The sequence below is a fragment of the Myxocyprinus asiaticus genome, chromosome 30 (genome assembly GCF_019703515.2).
Source record: "Myxocyprinus asiaticus isolate MX2 ecotype Aquarium Trade chromosome 30, UBuf_Myxa_2, whole genome shotgun sequence".
NCBI lineage: Eukaryota > Metazoa > Chordata > Actinopteri > Cypriniformes > Catostomidae > Myxocyprinus > Myxocyprinus asiaticus.
This window is the reverse complement of record NC_059373.1, coordinates 33,896,107-33,912,107: the sequence shown is the minus strand read 5'-3', so window position 1 is coordinate 33,912,107 and position 16,001 is coordinate 33,896,107. Positions and strand designations below refer to the sequence as shown.

General features: G+C 37.6%; 1 protein-coding gene across 3 annotated transcripts in view; it reads right to left on the bottom strand.

Moving 5' to 3' along the window:
• Nucleotides 1-1,243: 1,243 nt before the first annotated feature.
• The window catches only part of dtnbp1b (dystrobrevin binding protein 1b), a 70,038-nt gene continuing 55,280 nt past the window's right edge, over nt 1,244-16,001 (bottom strand). Inside the window, exons 2-4 of one of the 3 annotated variants that reach the window (XM_051663526.1) lie at nt 11,657-11,815; nt 5,616-5,750; nt 1,244-1,889 (exon numbers count right to left, since the gene is read on the bottom strand). In XM_051663526.1, coding sequence (XP_051519486.1) covers nt 1,576-1,889; nt 5,616-5,750; nt 11,657-11,815 — 608 coding nt within the window. In that variant the 3' untranslated portion in view covers nt 1,244-1,575. Of the gene's footprint in view, nt 1,890-5,615; nt 5,760-11,656; nt 11,816-16,001 lie in introns of all 3 variants that reach the window. The other 2 variants (XM_051663524.1, XM_051663525.1) reach the window with 2 other exon arrangements.

The window sequence follows — 16,001 nt, the reverse complement described above, 5'->3', positions numbered from 1 at the left end:
TTTGTCTTTGTCACTAGCCTTTCTGTTGCTTCAAAAGTACGTGATATACCTGGGGTTGTTAACCTTTTCTGACCCAGGAACAACCTGATATAAAATGTTACATTTTCTTTATAACAAAAACTTATGTTGACCTATATTGTCTCAATAGAGGACAACAGTCGGGTTCTGGACATAAAAATCCCATTCATTTTGTCCATAGGGAAATAGATTTTTAATGATAACTTATAAACTTTTAAAGACAGAGCTACAGTGAGTTCTGGCCTTGATTTTGCTGAAGCCATCAGTCCACGTTATTTCATCTTCATTTTAAAAAACATCATGTTTAATAGTGGAATTCCTGGTGAAGAACCACACTACCCATAATCCAGGAGAATTATTTTGCAACAAAATTAAAATATATTGTTTCTATAGTTGTAAAATGTATGTCAATTGTTTAATATTTGTCCATCGTTTTTAATTTGATTATATCATTCACAAAATTTTATATAAAACAAAAAATACTTCTGGAACCAAGATGGCAGTCACTGCTCTATTAAAGGGATAGTTTACCCATAATGAAAATTGTCCCATTATTTACTGTGTATGATTTTCTTTTTTGCAGAACAGAAATGAAGAATTTTAGAAGAATATTTCAGCTCTGTAGGTCCTCACAATGTTAGTGAATGGGTGGCATTTAGAGTACAAATAAAGGCTTAAATATTGATCTGTTTCTCACCCACACCTATCATATTACTTCTGAAGACATGGATTAAAACACTGGAGTCGTATGGATTACTTTTATTTTGCCCTTATGTGGATTTTGGAGCTTAACATTTTTGAGAGATCTACAAATTGTTTAATGATGGTTTAATGCTCTAGATTTTTTTATGTATTTTTTTATTTTATTAGATATATTTCTACATATCAGTCCACAGACCCCCTGCCATACACCAATTAGACAGATATTTAAAAGCATGCAGTGTTTTACCAATGAGTGCTCTGCTACAACAGATTTTTAAATTCTGCTTAAGTTAAACTGAAAATGTAGGGTTGGGGTTAGGGTTTGACTTTAAACTTATTAAATGCAAACTTCTGTTCCTGCATCCCTGTTTTGTGTTCCCTGACATGCGTACAGACATGCTGGCAAATAATATCTTGTGTTATTGTATCATAATCATTATAATCTTACTCTGGTCAGCTTGTGGCCAGAAGAGCATTATTGATTTTATATTCTCTAACTAGACAAAAACAAACTAGACTTGTAGACTGAAAGACATAAAAATGAGAATGGTGTGTATTTCATACCACTGCAACTGACAACAATGGCCCAGACCCAAAGGGCAAACAGACCCAAAATCATTACTGATGTGTCTATATATGTAGGAAATGTCCAATAGAATAGAAGATATTTATTGATTTTGAGGGCAGGCACAGGATCAGGCTTACACTGCACGGAACATAACAAAGAATTTGTTTACGAAAACCGAAAGGGTTTCATAAAACACAATTGCACACTCTTCCTTTGGACACTAGTGCATAGCACACCGCTAATTACATCACCTCCTCTCACAGTCTGTTGTTCAATCTTCATTATGTTCAGGACGAGCTACTGCTCTCACAGTTCTTGATTGGCTGGTTTTGTTGTTCTCTTTCGGCTAATGTGGCATCCACCTCTGCCTCTTCTTGATCAGGCTGGGCAAGCGGAGAGCTGCGGACGCCCACTTGTCCCCTCTTATCTTCATCATCATCCTCCTCCTCCTCCTCCTCCTCCTCCTCCTCTTCCCCTGCCTCCGTGTCCTGGCTGGCTGAGTCTGTGCAGGTTGAAGACAGAGAGGCGAGCTTGTGTCTCAGGTCTGTCTGGGTGGGTACCTGTAGAGTGATCTCAGATGTGAACGACTCCACGTCTGGACCTGAGAGAGATTCATTTAGACAAGAAGAAAAGAGAGATTGATGATCAAGGGATTCAAATTTCTAGAGAAATGAGAGATCAGTCTTGGGAGCTAATGGGATTCTAAAGTCTTCTTTACACCACTGAGTTAAAGCTGCTCAGTACCTGATCAAAATTCTGTGTAAATACACAATGCCACATAAAAACCAGACTAAATTCTGCCTGCTCTGACCCACCTCAGCATCTAGTATCACATGCCATTCTGATGCTGCTTTGGTTCTGCGTAAAGGAAATCAGAGAATATTTAGCACTGACGGCCCACTTCAATTAAAATGCCAATGGATGTGGAAAACCTTGCAAGTTAAAGAGCCAATCACCTTTTAGATACAGATATCGCCTGTCAATCAACTCGAGAACATGCATGTGCATTAGCTAGACATGCTGGGAAAATAGCTGGTTTTTTTGTTTTTTTTTAGCATAACCTTAGGGTAGGCAGCAAAATTATGTTGCAGACCATTTTTACACTAGTATCTTATGTATCTTTCGCTTATAAGCCAATCCTGTAAATTATTGCTACACGCTCATGAGCAGGCAGATGAATGTCTATTATAAATATATTCCATTCAATAATGAAAAGTATTCATAAAAACATTTCCAGCTAATTAAAAATTAACTATTCTACCCAATATTTTTGCATGCTATATATATTTTTTTTATGCTTATACAACAGTTAGTTCCGGTTCTCGAATCTGATTGGATGAGCAGTGTTCCAAGTGTGCTGATATACCAGCAGCACTGGGACGTTTCACTATATGGATCAGTCTGCTTCTCCATGTTCATCGCTTTCCAAATGGTGCTCTAGATTTTAAAAGTATCGTTCATTTTCATTTCATTCATTGATCTGCATATTTATGCCAGTAGGTGGTGAAAAATGAGCGTCTTGTTATGAGTGAGCCATTCAGTCATTAACTCAACTGATTCGTTCACCATTAAAACAGTGTAATTGAACAAGAACAATTTGTTCACTTAAAAGATTAGTTCAAAAACACGGATTTGTTTGCAAACAAAACACCACTAGTTCAAAACCATAGTATGAGAGCAGCGTAGATACTGAGTTGTAATTGATGCTTTGGCTTCTTTTGAAACTCTTTTTGCTGGCTAAATGAAATGTATGAAGCCTGCGGCCTTGTGCCTACTGCCGAATCACAGCCGTTCTCATATGAGGAACAACAGCACTCTTACATGTGTGATCTTGTTAGCTTAGAAACATGTGCTAGTGTAAAACAGGCACACTCCCAAGGTTGAAGGTTGTTCTGAAAGGTAGGCAACAAAATTATGCTGTCTTCTGAGATACCTTGTTTTGGTCACATTCTAAGACACAGTATGTATCCTTAGCAGAGAGGGCAATCCCAAAATGGATTGCATCAAACTGAGTGAAATATCAAGAGAAATGTTGAAATGTACTGCAAACTTAATTTTAATTCAATAATAAATAGTACTGATAAAAAATACTTCCATCTAATTGAATGTGTACTATTTCACCCAATATTTGCGTGAATAAAGTAATGGGTACATTTTATCTGGTACAAAAACAATAAGGATCTCAATTAGGGTGACAGCATTAAACTTGATTGTTTAATTATGGCACCAGAGTACATTTCTGAACTCATTAACTTCAATCGTACTCTTAGATGTGCCAATGAACTGCTTCTTTATGTTCCCCGGTCACGCTTACAGTGCAAATGGTATCACGCTTTCTCTGTCGCTGTCTCAAGGTTGTGGAATGGTTTACCGCCCTCCATCAGGTCCTCTACCTCTAAAAATATGTTTAAAACTCATATTAAGATGCACTTGTTCTCTGTTGCCTTTACAACATCGTAATGGAACGGTGTGCTGAACAGACCTACTTGTGTATTTCTCATTTGTGTTTTATGTAAATGTGTATATTTTTCTTTTGTTTTATTCTTATGTAAATTAGCTTTGTCTTGCAAACTGATTTTTAATGTACAGCACTTTGGTCTATGCTATAGTTTTTTAAAGTGCTTTATTAATAAAATGTAATTTAATTGAATTAAACTTCATTTATTTGACAGTTAAATTTACTCTTAAAAACAACTGATAAAACTTGAAACCCTAATTTATATTACGGAAGTTGAAAACATAATGATGAACAGTAGCATTTAACTGAATATTTTTCTAGGCTACAAAAAATCAGACATGTATACAGTATATCTGTGTCTATATTTCTGTGCGGTTTGAGGGTGGTGGGGCACTCTGGGACTGTTCCAAAACCTAGTGAGCGTCCTCTGGACATCATTTTAAGACATCATACTGTAGGTGTGCTCATCTTAAGATATCTCGTTTTAGCCAAATTCTAAGGTAGCATCGGATGTATCCTTCTCCGGGGAGATCCCAGAATGCACCGCGATGAGCGCGGTGTAAAATAAATCCAAGATGGATTACGAAGTGATAGAAGGTTTAAAAATACTTATAATTCATCCACTATGGAAAAGTATACATAAATAACACACAAAACTGACTATTTTACACAAAATGTGTGTGTGCTGTGAGTATTTATGCTCAGATGATTGCGTCGCTTCTCTTGTGTCACTTGTATTGAAACGTTGGTCAAGATTACAATCATAGAACATATTTCAGATCAGCAGTAAAATCTGACAATGCTGGTATCATAAATTGTGCTTCTTTACCTCAGATCACGCTAAAAAAATCTATTTTCACGGCTTGTATAGCTAATACGCATGCGCGTTCTCGAGCTGATTGACAGGTGATGTCTGTATCTAAAAGGTGATTGGCTCTTTTACCTGTAAGGCGGGACTTCCTTTCTACATCTGTTGACCGTTGGGCGCTAGAGCTTCTTGATTGGGCATTCCAATTTCTCCCATTCATTTTAATAGAAGTGGCCCATCTCTGCTAAATAATCTCTGATTGAAAACCGTTGCGAGTCATGTCCCGTGCGCTGCGTGAGGAGCGCTATTTGAATGATGCGTGGAGTTGCCGCCTATGTACAGTGTTCCAAATCACTCACTGATGAGGCACAATTTCAGTAAGGACGCTGCCGTAGAAGACAGCTGCCTATGTAGGCAGGAGACAGTGAGGTAGCTCACTAGGTTTTGTAACAAACCCTCTGAGTGTAGCCCTCTCACTTATTATGTTTCATGATGGCTAGGATGCTGCCTTAGAAGGTAGCTGCCTATGTAGCTGCCAGTGGTCTATGGTGTGACTTACAATGTTTTGGAACAGAGTGAGGGAGTGCAGTGTCCTGATGTTGCCTGTATAATCCAGAGAACTTGGCTTGCAGCTCAATGTAATTAGTGATAATTGTAAAACCTGTTTGTTCTTCACTGGATCAAATCAAACAGCATCTACATCATCTCAGCGTGTCCTATTGGCTTTGGCAGTAAATGTCAGCGCTAATTTAATGGCATCTCAGCACAACAGGAGCTAAAGAGTTCTTTAAACATAAGGAGGGGATGCCAGGGAGCCATATTCATCATTAGCTAAGTGTGATCTATGGAAATCAATTGGGCTCCAATTGAAAAAGACATTACAGGAATAATAATAATAATAATAAAAAGGGTTTGACTTTGGTTGTTTGTTCATGCAGACAGTATTCGATGTTCAAGTGTCACACCCAGAAGTAAATACAATTGTCAATCCCAAATATACTGTACAGTATGAACGTAGCCATTGATTTATGGATAGGAAATGTCTGTGTGTATATGTATACCCAGCATCGTTGAGGACACGCTGTTGTCCTCACCACCAGAGTTGAGAAAGACGTCCAATGGCTCATTGTCAGACATGTCCATCAGGTCCATTTGCTCCAGCATGTCCACATTCACCTCCATTGAAGACATGCTTCCTATTGTCTCTGTACACCAAAGAAAGAGAAACGACATCACTTTTTGTGACCTCACACCCCAACACTGAGGTATATCAAGGATTTGAGTCCAGGATGAACATTAAAGACCTCATGAAATGGCTTGCAAGCAGTGTGAACATTTCTTTTTGAAGCAGGAAGTGGGACATAATTAAGGGCTCGTCCCTTTTATATATATATAAATAGGCTTTAGTTTACGTCTCAGCCACAAACCATAATTTCCTACTTGCTAGTTGTTTGCAAGTGTTTTTTCTGTTTTGTTTTGTTTTTTGAGTGGGTGGGACATTCCCATTCTAGAGAGTGTTTGATTGGATAATAATCTGTGCAATGCAAAATGAATCATCAATATTTTTGGTCCGTTTTTCCAGAAGAGACTGTCAATTTTAAATGTGTATATATCTGCTAAAGTTTAAACACTAGCATATACATGGCTTCAAAGTTAATAGATTAGGTCTAAAAGCCATAAAACTTGAAGTCTTTAACACTTGTAGTGGCCAACTCTGTGAACACAAAATCCCTTATGATGAGATCTGAGTCCTCTCTTGTCCAATAGTCAGATATTTGATCCTGTGAGCTATCTCCTGGATTCGTCACCTTGCGGTCATGTTGACTCTGTGATGTCATTAGCGCATGCTTCACAAACACAGACTGCGGCGTGAGGCATGCCCGTCACATGTGCGTGTGTAAGCGTGACATCAGTTAGCAGATCAGTGAGCTGCGTACCTCAAGGTTGAGTAAGAGCGCAGCGGCACAGGGAGGTGGACAGCAAAGAGAGAGAGGTGTTAGCTCCTCTTTTATAGAACTGGGATACAAACACAACTGCATTCATACACACTGAGTGTCACTGAAATAAATGACATTTTTGACATCTTTTGAACCAAAACCATTCCAGCCCATACTCCATAACTTAGTGAGGGGTAACCAGCTCTACTTAAAGGAATAATTCCCCCAAAAAGAGAAAATTCTGTCATCATTTATTCACTTTCATGTTGTTCCATATCCAAATGGCTTTCTTCCATTGAACACAAAATAATATTTTTTTTTCAGAATGTCCTGACTTCTCTTTTCCATACAATGAAATTTGGGAACTGGGCTATTGAGTTTGAAAAATGGCAAAATATGCAACATAAAAGCAATTCAAATGACTTCTGCTCTATATTCCAAGTCTTCTAAAGCCATGTGATTGCTTTGTGTGAAACTAAGATGCAAATTTACGTTTGGTCAGTTTAAAATGGCCTTAAAGTCTCCCACTCTGCCCTTGCTCTCAAATTGGTTTGAGAACTAAGAACCTGTTCTTGTTCAAAACTGGTTCCATTAAAAAAAAAAGATTTTGTGTCTTTCTGTTCTGTTAACGATTCCTGAACGTGCCATATTTACCACTGATGCAGATGGAACCATACTAAAATACTCTGACAGTGATTCTATCAGTGCAATTCAGCAGCGCTGGCCATTTACTGAATCTACATCGTGAAAGTGAAGTGAAGTGAAGTGAAGTCTGATTCCCAAAATAATTACTCAAATGAGCCTGTTCTTTTAGTGAATCAAAAACAGACAGCGTGAACCAGTAATGGAGAGTTGCTTCACAACAAATAGCCAGGCTATTAGCTTAAAGGGATAGTTCACCCAAAATTGAAAATTCTCTCACCATTTACTAACCCTCATGCCATCCCAGATGTGACTTTCTTTCTTCAGCAGAACACAAATGAAGATTTTTAGAAGAATATCCCAAATCTGTTGGTCCCCACAATGCAAGTGAATGGAGACCTGACTTAGAAAGTCCAAAAAGGACATAAAGTTTGCATAAAAGTAATCCATATGACCTGAGTGGTTAAATCCATATCTTCAGAAGCAAAGTAATAGGTGTGGGTGAGAAACAGAAGAATATTTAAGTCTTTTCTACCATAAATCTCCACTTTAACTTTCACTTTCAGATGTGAAATTGAAACTAAACAGGCACCACATGTGACTTTCAGATGTAAAAGTGAAAATGGAGATTTAGAGTAAAAAAAGGATACATTTTGATCTGTTTCTCACCCACATCTATTATATTGCTTCTGAAGATATGGATGAAAACACTGGAGTCATATGGATTACTTCTTTGTAACTGTGTTTTTTGGAGCTATAAAGATCTGATAACCATTCCCTTGCATTTGATGGACCTACAGAGCTGAGATATTCCTCTAAAAATCTTTTTTCGTGTTCTGCAAAAGAAAGTAAGTCATACACATCTTTGATGGCATGAGGGGGAGTAAATGATTAGGTGAACTATACCTTTAACCATATTTCTCAGTATCGATGTGGTAGCTTCAAGTAGCTTTTTAGTAGCAAAGCTATCTTTTTAGTAGCAAAGCTATCTTAAAGCTACACCGCTATATCATGCCGTGTATCCGGTGTTTACTGTCAACAGTTCTGAATCAGAATTAAAGATGTCCAATTCACAGTTGAATCACTCATTTGAGTTGATTCTGTGCAATGAATTGGTCGCAGGTGATGGCAAAGAGGTCTGAATCAGTTCACAATTCAATCTGAATGACTCAGAAGGCTCACGTGAACTGCTGAATCATGTGGAGCAGTTTCTCATTTGCCACCACACAACAGAAAACTTTAAAACACGTACAATAAAGATAACGCTGGTTGCAGTGGATATTTATTTACCAGCGTTTCCCCTATAAGCATTCATCAGCAGCACAATGCAGACTGCTTGGGTGGCTTTTCATTCCTGTAAAGACTGAATATAGTACGAGTCAATAGCATTCGAGTGCGGACTGTGATCATTGGTTTGACCCACTGAACGAATACACTCCTACTCTGAATGAGCAAGGATTAGAATCTGTTGACTGACTGAAGGAGAGGAGGTGGTATGTTATTTGTGTACTTCGATAATCTCGTTCAACAAGGAGAGAAAATGGCTGGATGAATTATGAGTAAGAGTGACTGATGACATTACAGGATGTAATTAAATCACTTATAATAATTTTTAGGCTAAAATTGTTGTCTTTAGTTATGCACAGCATTTCACAAAATGATAGTTATGCTCTGTTGTCATTTGTGGGGAAAGTGCTTCTGATGCTTAAACACTCTGCTGTGTTCTCTTAATAGATTAGTCGATATGCAAATTCTAATAAAGTATAATTAGGTTTTGTTGAGTGCTTTATCAATGGTTTGACACAAAACATAAGACGTTTTTCAAAAACTGTCACTGAACAAATCAGTGATCAAATCTGAAAGACATACAGAGAAACATCATCTAGAGTTAATTCACTCCACTAAACAAATTTGACATTTATTGTAGTAATAGTTTTTTGTGGTGTTTTATATAACTTTAAACTATAGAAATTGTAAAATGATTGATTCATGTTCAATATTTTTTGTTAATAAATGGAGAACAAAAAGGAATGATTAGGGCAGATGAAACTTACTGCCAATAGACAGGTACAATAATATATGGTTTGTCTGTATTCTTCAAGTGATTTGGGTTATATTTATAACTTTATAAATTTTTATTTTAGAAAATAACAATATTCTGAATAAAAGTTCGCTGGCTAGCTTAAATGATGTAAAAACACAGTTTAAAAACATAACACCATCTATGCAATAGACTGGAATACATTAAACGAGTGTCATTGGGGACGGATCCCTCAGAAGATTGAAATCCTAGAATCGGCCCTGGTTTATATGATCTATTTGACTTTCAGTTTAATAAAACAGTAATATTCTGATATATGTATGTAATGATTATAATACTGCATAATATAATAATCTATAATATTTTTATATATTATCTTATATTAATATTATAATAATATAATAATATAATGATTCTAAGGTTGTTTTAAGCTATTCCTCCAACAACACGCAGAAATACAGGTCCGGCGTTGCAGACTCATGGACGCTTGAACAACAGCACCGCTGCTGAAAGAAAATCCTGTGGGAAACCACTGTTTACAATCAATGAAAAACCAAACCTGCAAATTAGTTCTATCGTTTGCCAGTGACGAAGAAGGTCTTATTAATCAAACATGTGTGCAGTTTGTGAACAACTACTGCATTTAAAGTCATGCTCTATTCTCTACTATACTGTGCCGTGGCTTTGAGAAACATCATGTGAATAAGTCCTTTAGATGATTTGTCTATGACAATATGCTCCATGCATCTGGTTGAAAAAGAAATAAAATAAAAAATAAGTAGCTTTAATGTTGTACGTTACTTTTGGCATGTAGCCTGTAGTGTATATTGCTACTTTCACTGTAGTGTAGCTTTCATCTTAGCTAAACAAATTTTTCTGTTGAGTCATTCTGAATGAATGACTCCTATAAGTTGATTCTTTTGAATCTACAGAGCGAAACATACAGAGCGAACAGTGTAGTCCAGTTCCCGAACAAATGTCTGTTATAAGCAAGTTCTTTTCAGTGAAACAACCTTTAACAAGAATTTTATTAAATTTAGGGGTGTCAATCGATTCACATTTTTAATTGACACCAATGAATTAAACACGTATTTCAATATTTGCTGAGAAAACGCCCCAAATGAAGATAATTCAATTTAAAATTTATATGATAATTGAAATAATTTAATTCACACACAAACACATATAAAAGGGCTGTTGATTTAACCCGTTGATTTTGTGTAATTATATAAAAAATGCAGCATTAAAAAATGTACGCTATTAATCATGCCACCTGAGGCGTACATAAATTCTGTAAAAAAGAACTGATTTTCCTACCATATAACAAATAACAAACAATATATTGAGATTTTACGTTCCGTCTGCACTGTTTTTAAATGTCAATTTATGTACATATGCATCAGCAGGCGCTTTTGAAGTTTTCATTGGTTTTTAGCTTCATAAACACCACATTTTCAGGACATTGTGTCAGGTTAAAAGTAGTTGAAACTTTGAAAACTGTGAGATCCCTGCATTCTCTTGTGCTTTGCCCAGCTGTCAAGAATGTGTCCTGTGTGACCGGCTCTCATTCTCTCACTGCGCTGGTTGTGAATTTTTTTTTGAGGCGCGGTTAACTGCCCCTTGCTGACATAGCTCGTATAAACGTTCTTCAAGCTTGAATTTCTCCAATGGTAGGAAAACAAGTTAATTGGCATCCTTTTATGAAAGTTATCATATAGTTTCAGAAGACTTGGAGTACAGTGCACAAGTTGTGTGGACTACTTTCGTTAATGAATTTTTATTTATTTATTTTTTTTATTAAGATTTTTAGCTATTTTTAGAGCTCAACAGCCTCTGTCCCCTTTTAAATTCATTGTATAGAAAACAAAAAGAGCAAAAATATCTTGTTTTCCAATGAAGAAAGAAATTCATTCAGGTTTGGAAAAAAAATGAAGTTGAGTAAAGAAGGAATATCCATTTTTAGGTGACCTTTTCCTTTCATTGCATCATTAACCATTCCTCTGTTTGATTCTAGCATATTTCCCCTGCTGGCTGACCCTAGCCCTGACCTCTTATTGACCTCACTGCCTTTCCATTTGCTGCTTTGTAATAGTGTGCTTGCTGTTTCACCACAACTCCCTTCAGCTTCTCTTTTATACATTCATCATACAACCATGTGCCTCCTGAGTCATTTTAGACAAATTAAAGGGGGAGGAAGATGAAAGGAACACTTAGTTTATGGAGTTCAGGGCTGGGAATATGCTGCTCTATCCAATATGTTGGGTGCTGTGGAGCAGACAGGCACTCATATTTGTAATGATGACAGCTGGTTGTTTTTGTACTAGACTGAGTAGACATTTTCCTGGGATATAACAGCTTTGCACTAGGACAAACACAATATTTTCATTATCATTTATTTAATTTGCTTCCATTTTTATTTACTGAGTGTAATGTGCATGTTGATCTGGTTCAGGTATGCGTAGGGGGTGTGGGCATCACTCACCTCTCCTTTCTGCGATCTGCAGGTACCCTGTGGACAGGTAGTGCTCCATGTCCTGCTGAAAAGCCTCCTCCAAGTATTTTTGCCTTTCCTTCAATTTTACCTGTGGTTGCACAGGCTCTGCCTCTGGGACCCTCTGAGCATGCTCCAGCTCCATCTCCGCTGTTATTGGAGGACAAGAATATGGAGATAAGACAAACTATGTTAAAGGTGAAGCGTGTACTTTCTGTGCTACTAGTGACACCAAGCGTAGTTGTAATAATAGTAATAAAAAAAGCAATGTTTCCAATCAGATTTCCCAAATACTTCTACCGCCACACCCCCAATCTGCTACTGTACAAACAGGTTGTCGTGCCCAAAAGTCACGCCACTGGTTGAGGCAAATGTTGCTCAAACAAACCACATCACTGAACCATAAGTCAACCTAAGACTTTAATTATAAGTGTGTAAGCAATTTTTGTATACAAACAGACTGTATAAAAACTGGTCGACAACATGGTGTCACATAAAAATATGTCTTAACCCACCCATTTCTTGAAACGACTTCTCAAAATCTCAAAACAAAGTCTCACTTTTTGTTATCAAATTTTTTTCATTAAATACATCTCTTTGTTCTCAATTTGTATTTCTGTCTCTCTTTTTCACTTGCTCCCTTTTGCATCTCTGTGGGCTGGAGTGCATGTGGATGACTGGAGCTGATTTAATGGGCTACAGAGACCTGACAGTCAACATTGTGTATGAGTGAGGGTAATAGAATGACTCCAAGTTAGCTTTAATGGCAGCATCTTTAACTTGACTGTGTGTAAGGCTGCTCATATTTATATAAAAGACTCCATATTGTTTGTGTGTGTGTCTTTTGTTTAGTCTTTTGTGTGGAATAATCAAGGACTGTGGTCATCCTGAGGGAAGGAGCTCTGGTGTTTCATCAAAGAGTTGAGCTCCAACGCGCACATGTCCTCTCTTGAGTTATCATCCCACACTTTCCTTAACCAAAGTGCTGCTCACAAAATACACACAACACACTACACTCCAATTTACTTCTTTATAGACTTGAATCTGACAGACCTCTGTCTTTAGGTGTAGACTCACTGTCTGCTCTGTGCCACAGAACATCAGTCATCTTTAATATGGGTGTCCATAACAACAGAACCCCACACAGTAATCATTTTACATGTCTACAACCTATTAATGCTCCTCCTGTTTCATCATCCATATACATACATACTCTCACAATAATGCAAATTATTATTACAATAGAATGCCTCATCAGAATGATTAAAATGATGCCCTGTGCATATCCTTACTCATGCAATTTGTGCACAGTCATTATCGGATTAGGACTAAGAGATGTACAGTAGATAGATGAGCCTGTATGAGACTGTGGAAGACCTCTGCCTTTTCTATGAAGGAGGAAGTGGGAGCCAGGTGAACAATCCATGTGAGACATTTATTGCATATACACTTTTCATTATCACACAGTATGACTTTTCAGCCGTAACATTCAACACACAGACAGGTCCGGGTTGCTTTTCAGTGGTTCCCGACACACACAACCACATCGACACGTGCACACACAGCTCTGTGTGTCTCTCTCTCCCCGTCTGCCACTGTCTCCTCTCCTTAAGTACTCCCGCTGCTCCTCACTGGAACGCTCTGCCCAGACACCGCTCTGCCACGCCCTACTTGCCCTGCTCGCCACAGAGACATTTTGAAATATTAGACATTACCCATGTCTGTTCACTCACTGATTTTGCTCCAAAAGTCTGAGAGAGTTTTAAAAGACAGTTCAGCTTGTATTAGAAGTCTAGCACTTCTCCTGCCTTTTATTTCCCCTGAGAGGAGCTACTCTGTCTGTTGCTGCTATACAGATGCACTGACCTGAAACATACACAAAAGAGTCAGCTTTTCTCTGGGAACCACATACTTTCCAGAGGACTAGGGAATATTGAATAAAAAACAATCGAAGAGTCTTCAAGAGGACTAGAGAACTGAGTCAAAGAATACTGAGATGATTCATGCACATTTGGCAGATGCTTTGATCCAAAGTGGCTTACATTGAATTTAAGGTATACAATTTACCCATTCATGCAGTCCCTGGGAACTGAAGCCTCAACCTTGGCATTGCTAGTGCAAGGAACACTAGTCCTCTTGAGTGCTGCAAAATAAAAGAATCTTCTAGAGGACTACAGAATACTGATTCAAAGAATACTGAGCATAAGAAAGGACTTGAATATACTGAGTCAAAATATATTGAGTCCTCTAGAGGACTGAAGAGCTTTAGAGTCTTCTAGAGGGCTAGAGTCTATTGAGTCAAAGCATAAAGAGTCTTCTAGAGGGCTAGAGAATACTGATTCAAAGAATACTGAGTATTCAGAAGGACAAGAGATTACTGAATCAAAGAATACTGAGATTATAGAAAATATTGAGTCAAAGAATATTGAGTCCTGTAGAGGACTGAAGAGCTCTCAGTTAAATAATATTTAGTCTTCTAGAGGGCTAGAGTCTATTGAGTAAAAGCATACAGACTCTTCAAGAGGGCTGGAGAATACTGATTCAAAGCATACTGAGCATTCAAAAGGACAAGAAAATACTGAGTCAAAGCATACTGAGCATTCGAAAAGACTACAAAAACTGAGTCAAAGCATACTGAGTTATCAAGAAGGCTACAGAATACTGAGTCAAAGCATACTGCACATTAAAAAGGACAAAACATGCTGAGTCAAGCATGCTGAGTACTCTAGAGGACTACAGAATACTGAATCAAAGAATACTGAGCATTCTAGAAGACTAGAGAATTCTGAGTCAGAGCATACTGTGTCAGTTAGGGAGCTAGAAAATACTGAGTCAAAGCAAACCAAGTCCTCTAGAGGACTGGAGTGTTTTGATTCAAAGCATACGGAGTGTGCAAGAAGATTGAAAATTCTGAATAAAAAAATACTGAGTCTTCTAGAGCACTGAAGAGTACTCAGTCAATGAATATTGAATCTTCTTGTGGGCTAGAGAATATTTAGTCAAAGCATAGTAAGTCTTTTACCAGGCTAGAGAATACTGAGTAAAAGAATAATGAGCATTCAAAGGGACAAGATAATACTGAGTCAAAGCATACTGAGAATTCAAAAGGAAAGAGAACACTAAGTCAAAGAGTATTGAGCATTTGAAAGAGTTCCATAGGAGAAATAAAAATAGACAAAAGTGAGACAGTTGCTGACATAGAGTAAGAGTGTAGACCTATGATACAAAATGAAAGTGGATAGCATAGCGCAAACATTTTGGTCTTGAAAGAATTTGATGAGAAAAGCTTGAGTTTAGCTATACTGAAATCTCTGACTTTTGATTGCAGACTTTGGTACACTGACAAATCCAAGTCTTGATATCTTTTCTGAAACTCAAGAGAAAACACATGTGAGACTGCTAAAGTCTTTCAGAAAAAAAAACTAAAAGCAGGAGGCTTCAGCCAAACTCTTCATGTTCTCTCCATTTACTCTAATTGCTGTCTTGCTATTAGAAAACTATTTTGTTGTGATTATTCTTTCTTAAGGACATAGCGGGAAAAGGGATGCTTTATAGGTGTTGCTCTGATGGCAGTAAGCTGGCTCTTTGATTTAATGGCAATTAATTGGATCCACTTATTGACTGTGTCATGCCACAATGAGCGAATTAATGATTGCCTGCAGAACACCCCTACACACACTCCATATATCTTGGTTTGTGCTCTTGTAATGGCCTCATCTGTGTGTAATTGTAATGACAGATTGTAAGGATGTAGAGACAACAGAGACACGTGCTGCGAGCAGAGGCACTATTGATCGAAGATGATGTGCTTGCTTTGCCATATGGGCTGTTGAAAAGATTCATTCACACCAGCTTTAGTTCACATCTCACTCTTTGTGTGGTGACACCTGCACCTGTGACTATACCCAGCTCCATCTAATTTAGTGTCATTCAGTGCTCTGTAATGTCTTGGCATGAGATTGCATGCCATTTTGCATGCTACATGAGTGGTTTTAAGTGTGAAGTGGCCAGGACTGATACTATTTAGGCATTGTGAGGCAGAGGGTGAGAGTGACATTCATTTAAAGCAAAGCACACTTGCTCTGAAGCTTCATCAGGGTGCAAAAGGTTTACACTGTTACATGACAATGATATTTTAATTGCATATGAATGAGATTGCGGAACGGATATCGTTCAGGGTTAAATTGCTTTAATGCTTAAAGTCAACTTGAAATTAAAATTGACCCTATTAACGTTCTTAATACATCTTGGTCTTGTTGTGTATGATTCATCAGTGCATGTCATTCAAAACAATGTCTGTCTTTGTAATTTTCATAAAACATTAATAACTTTCTCA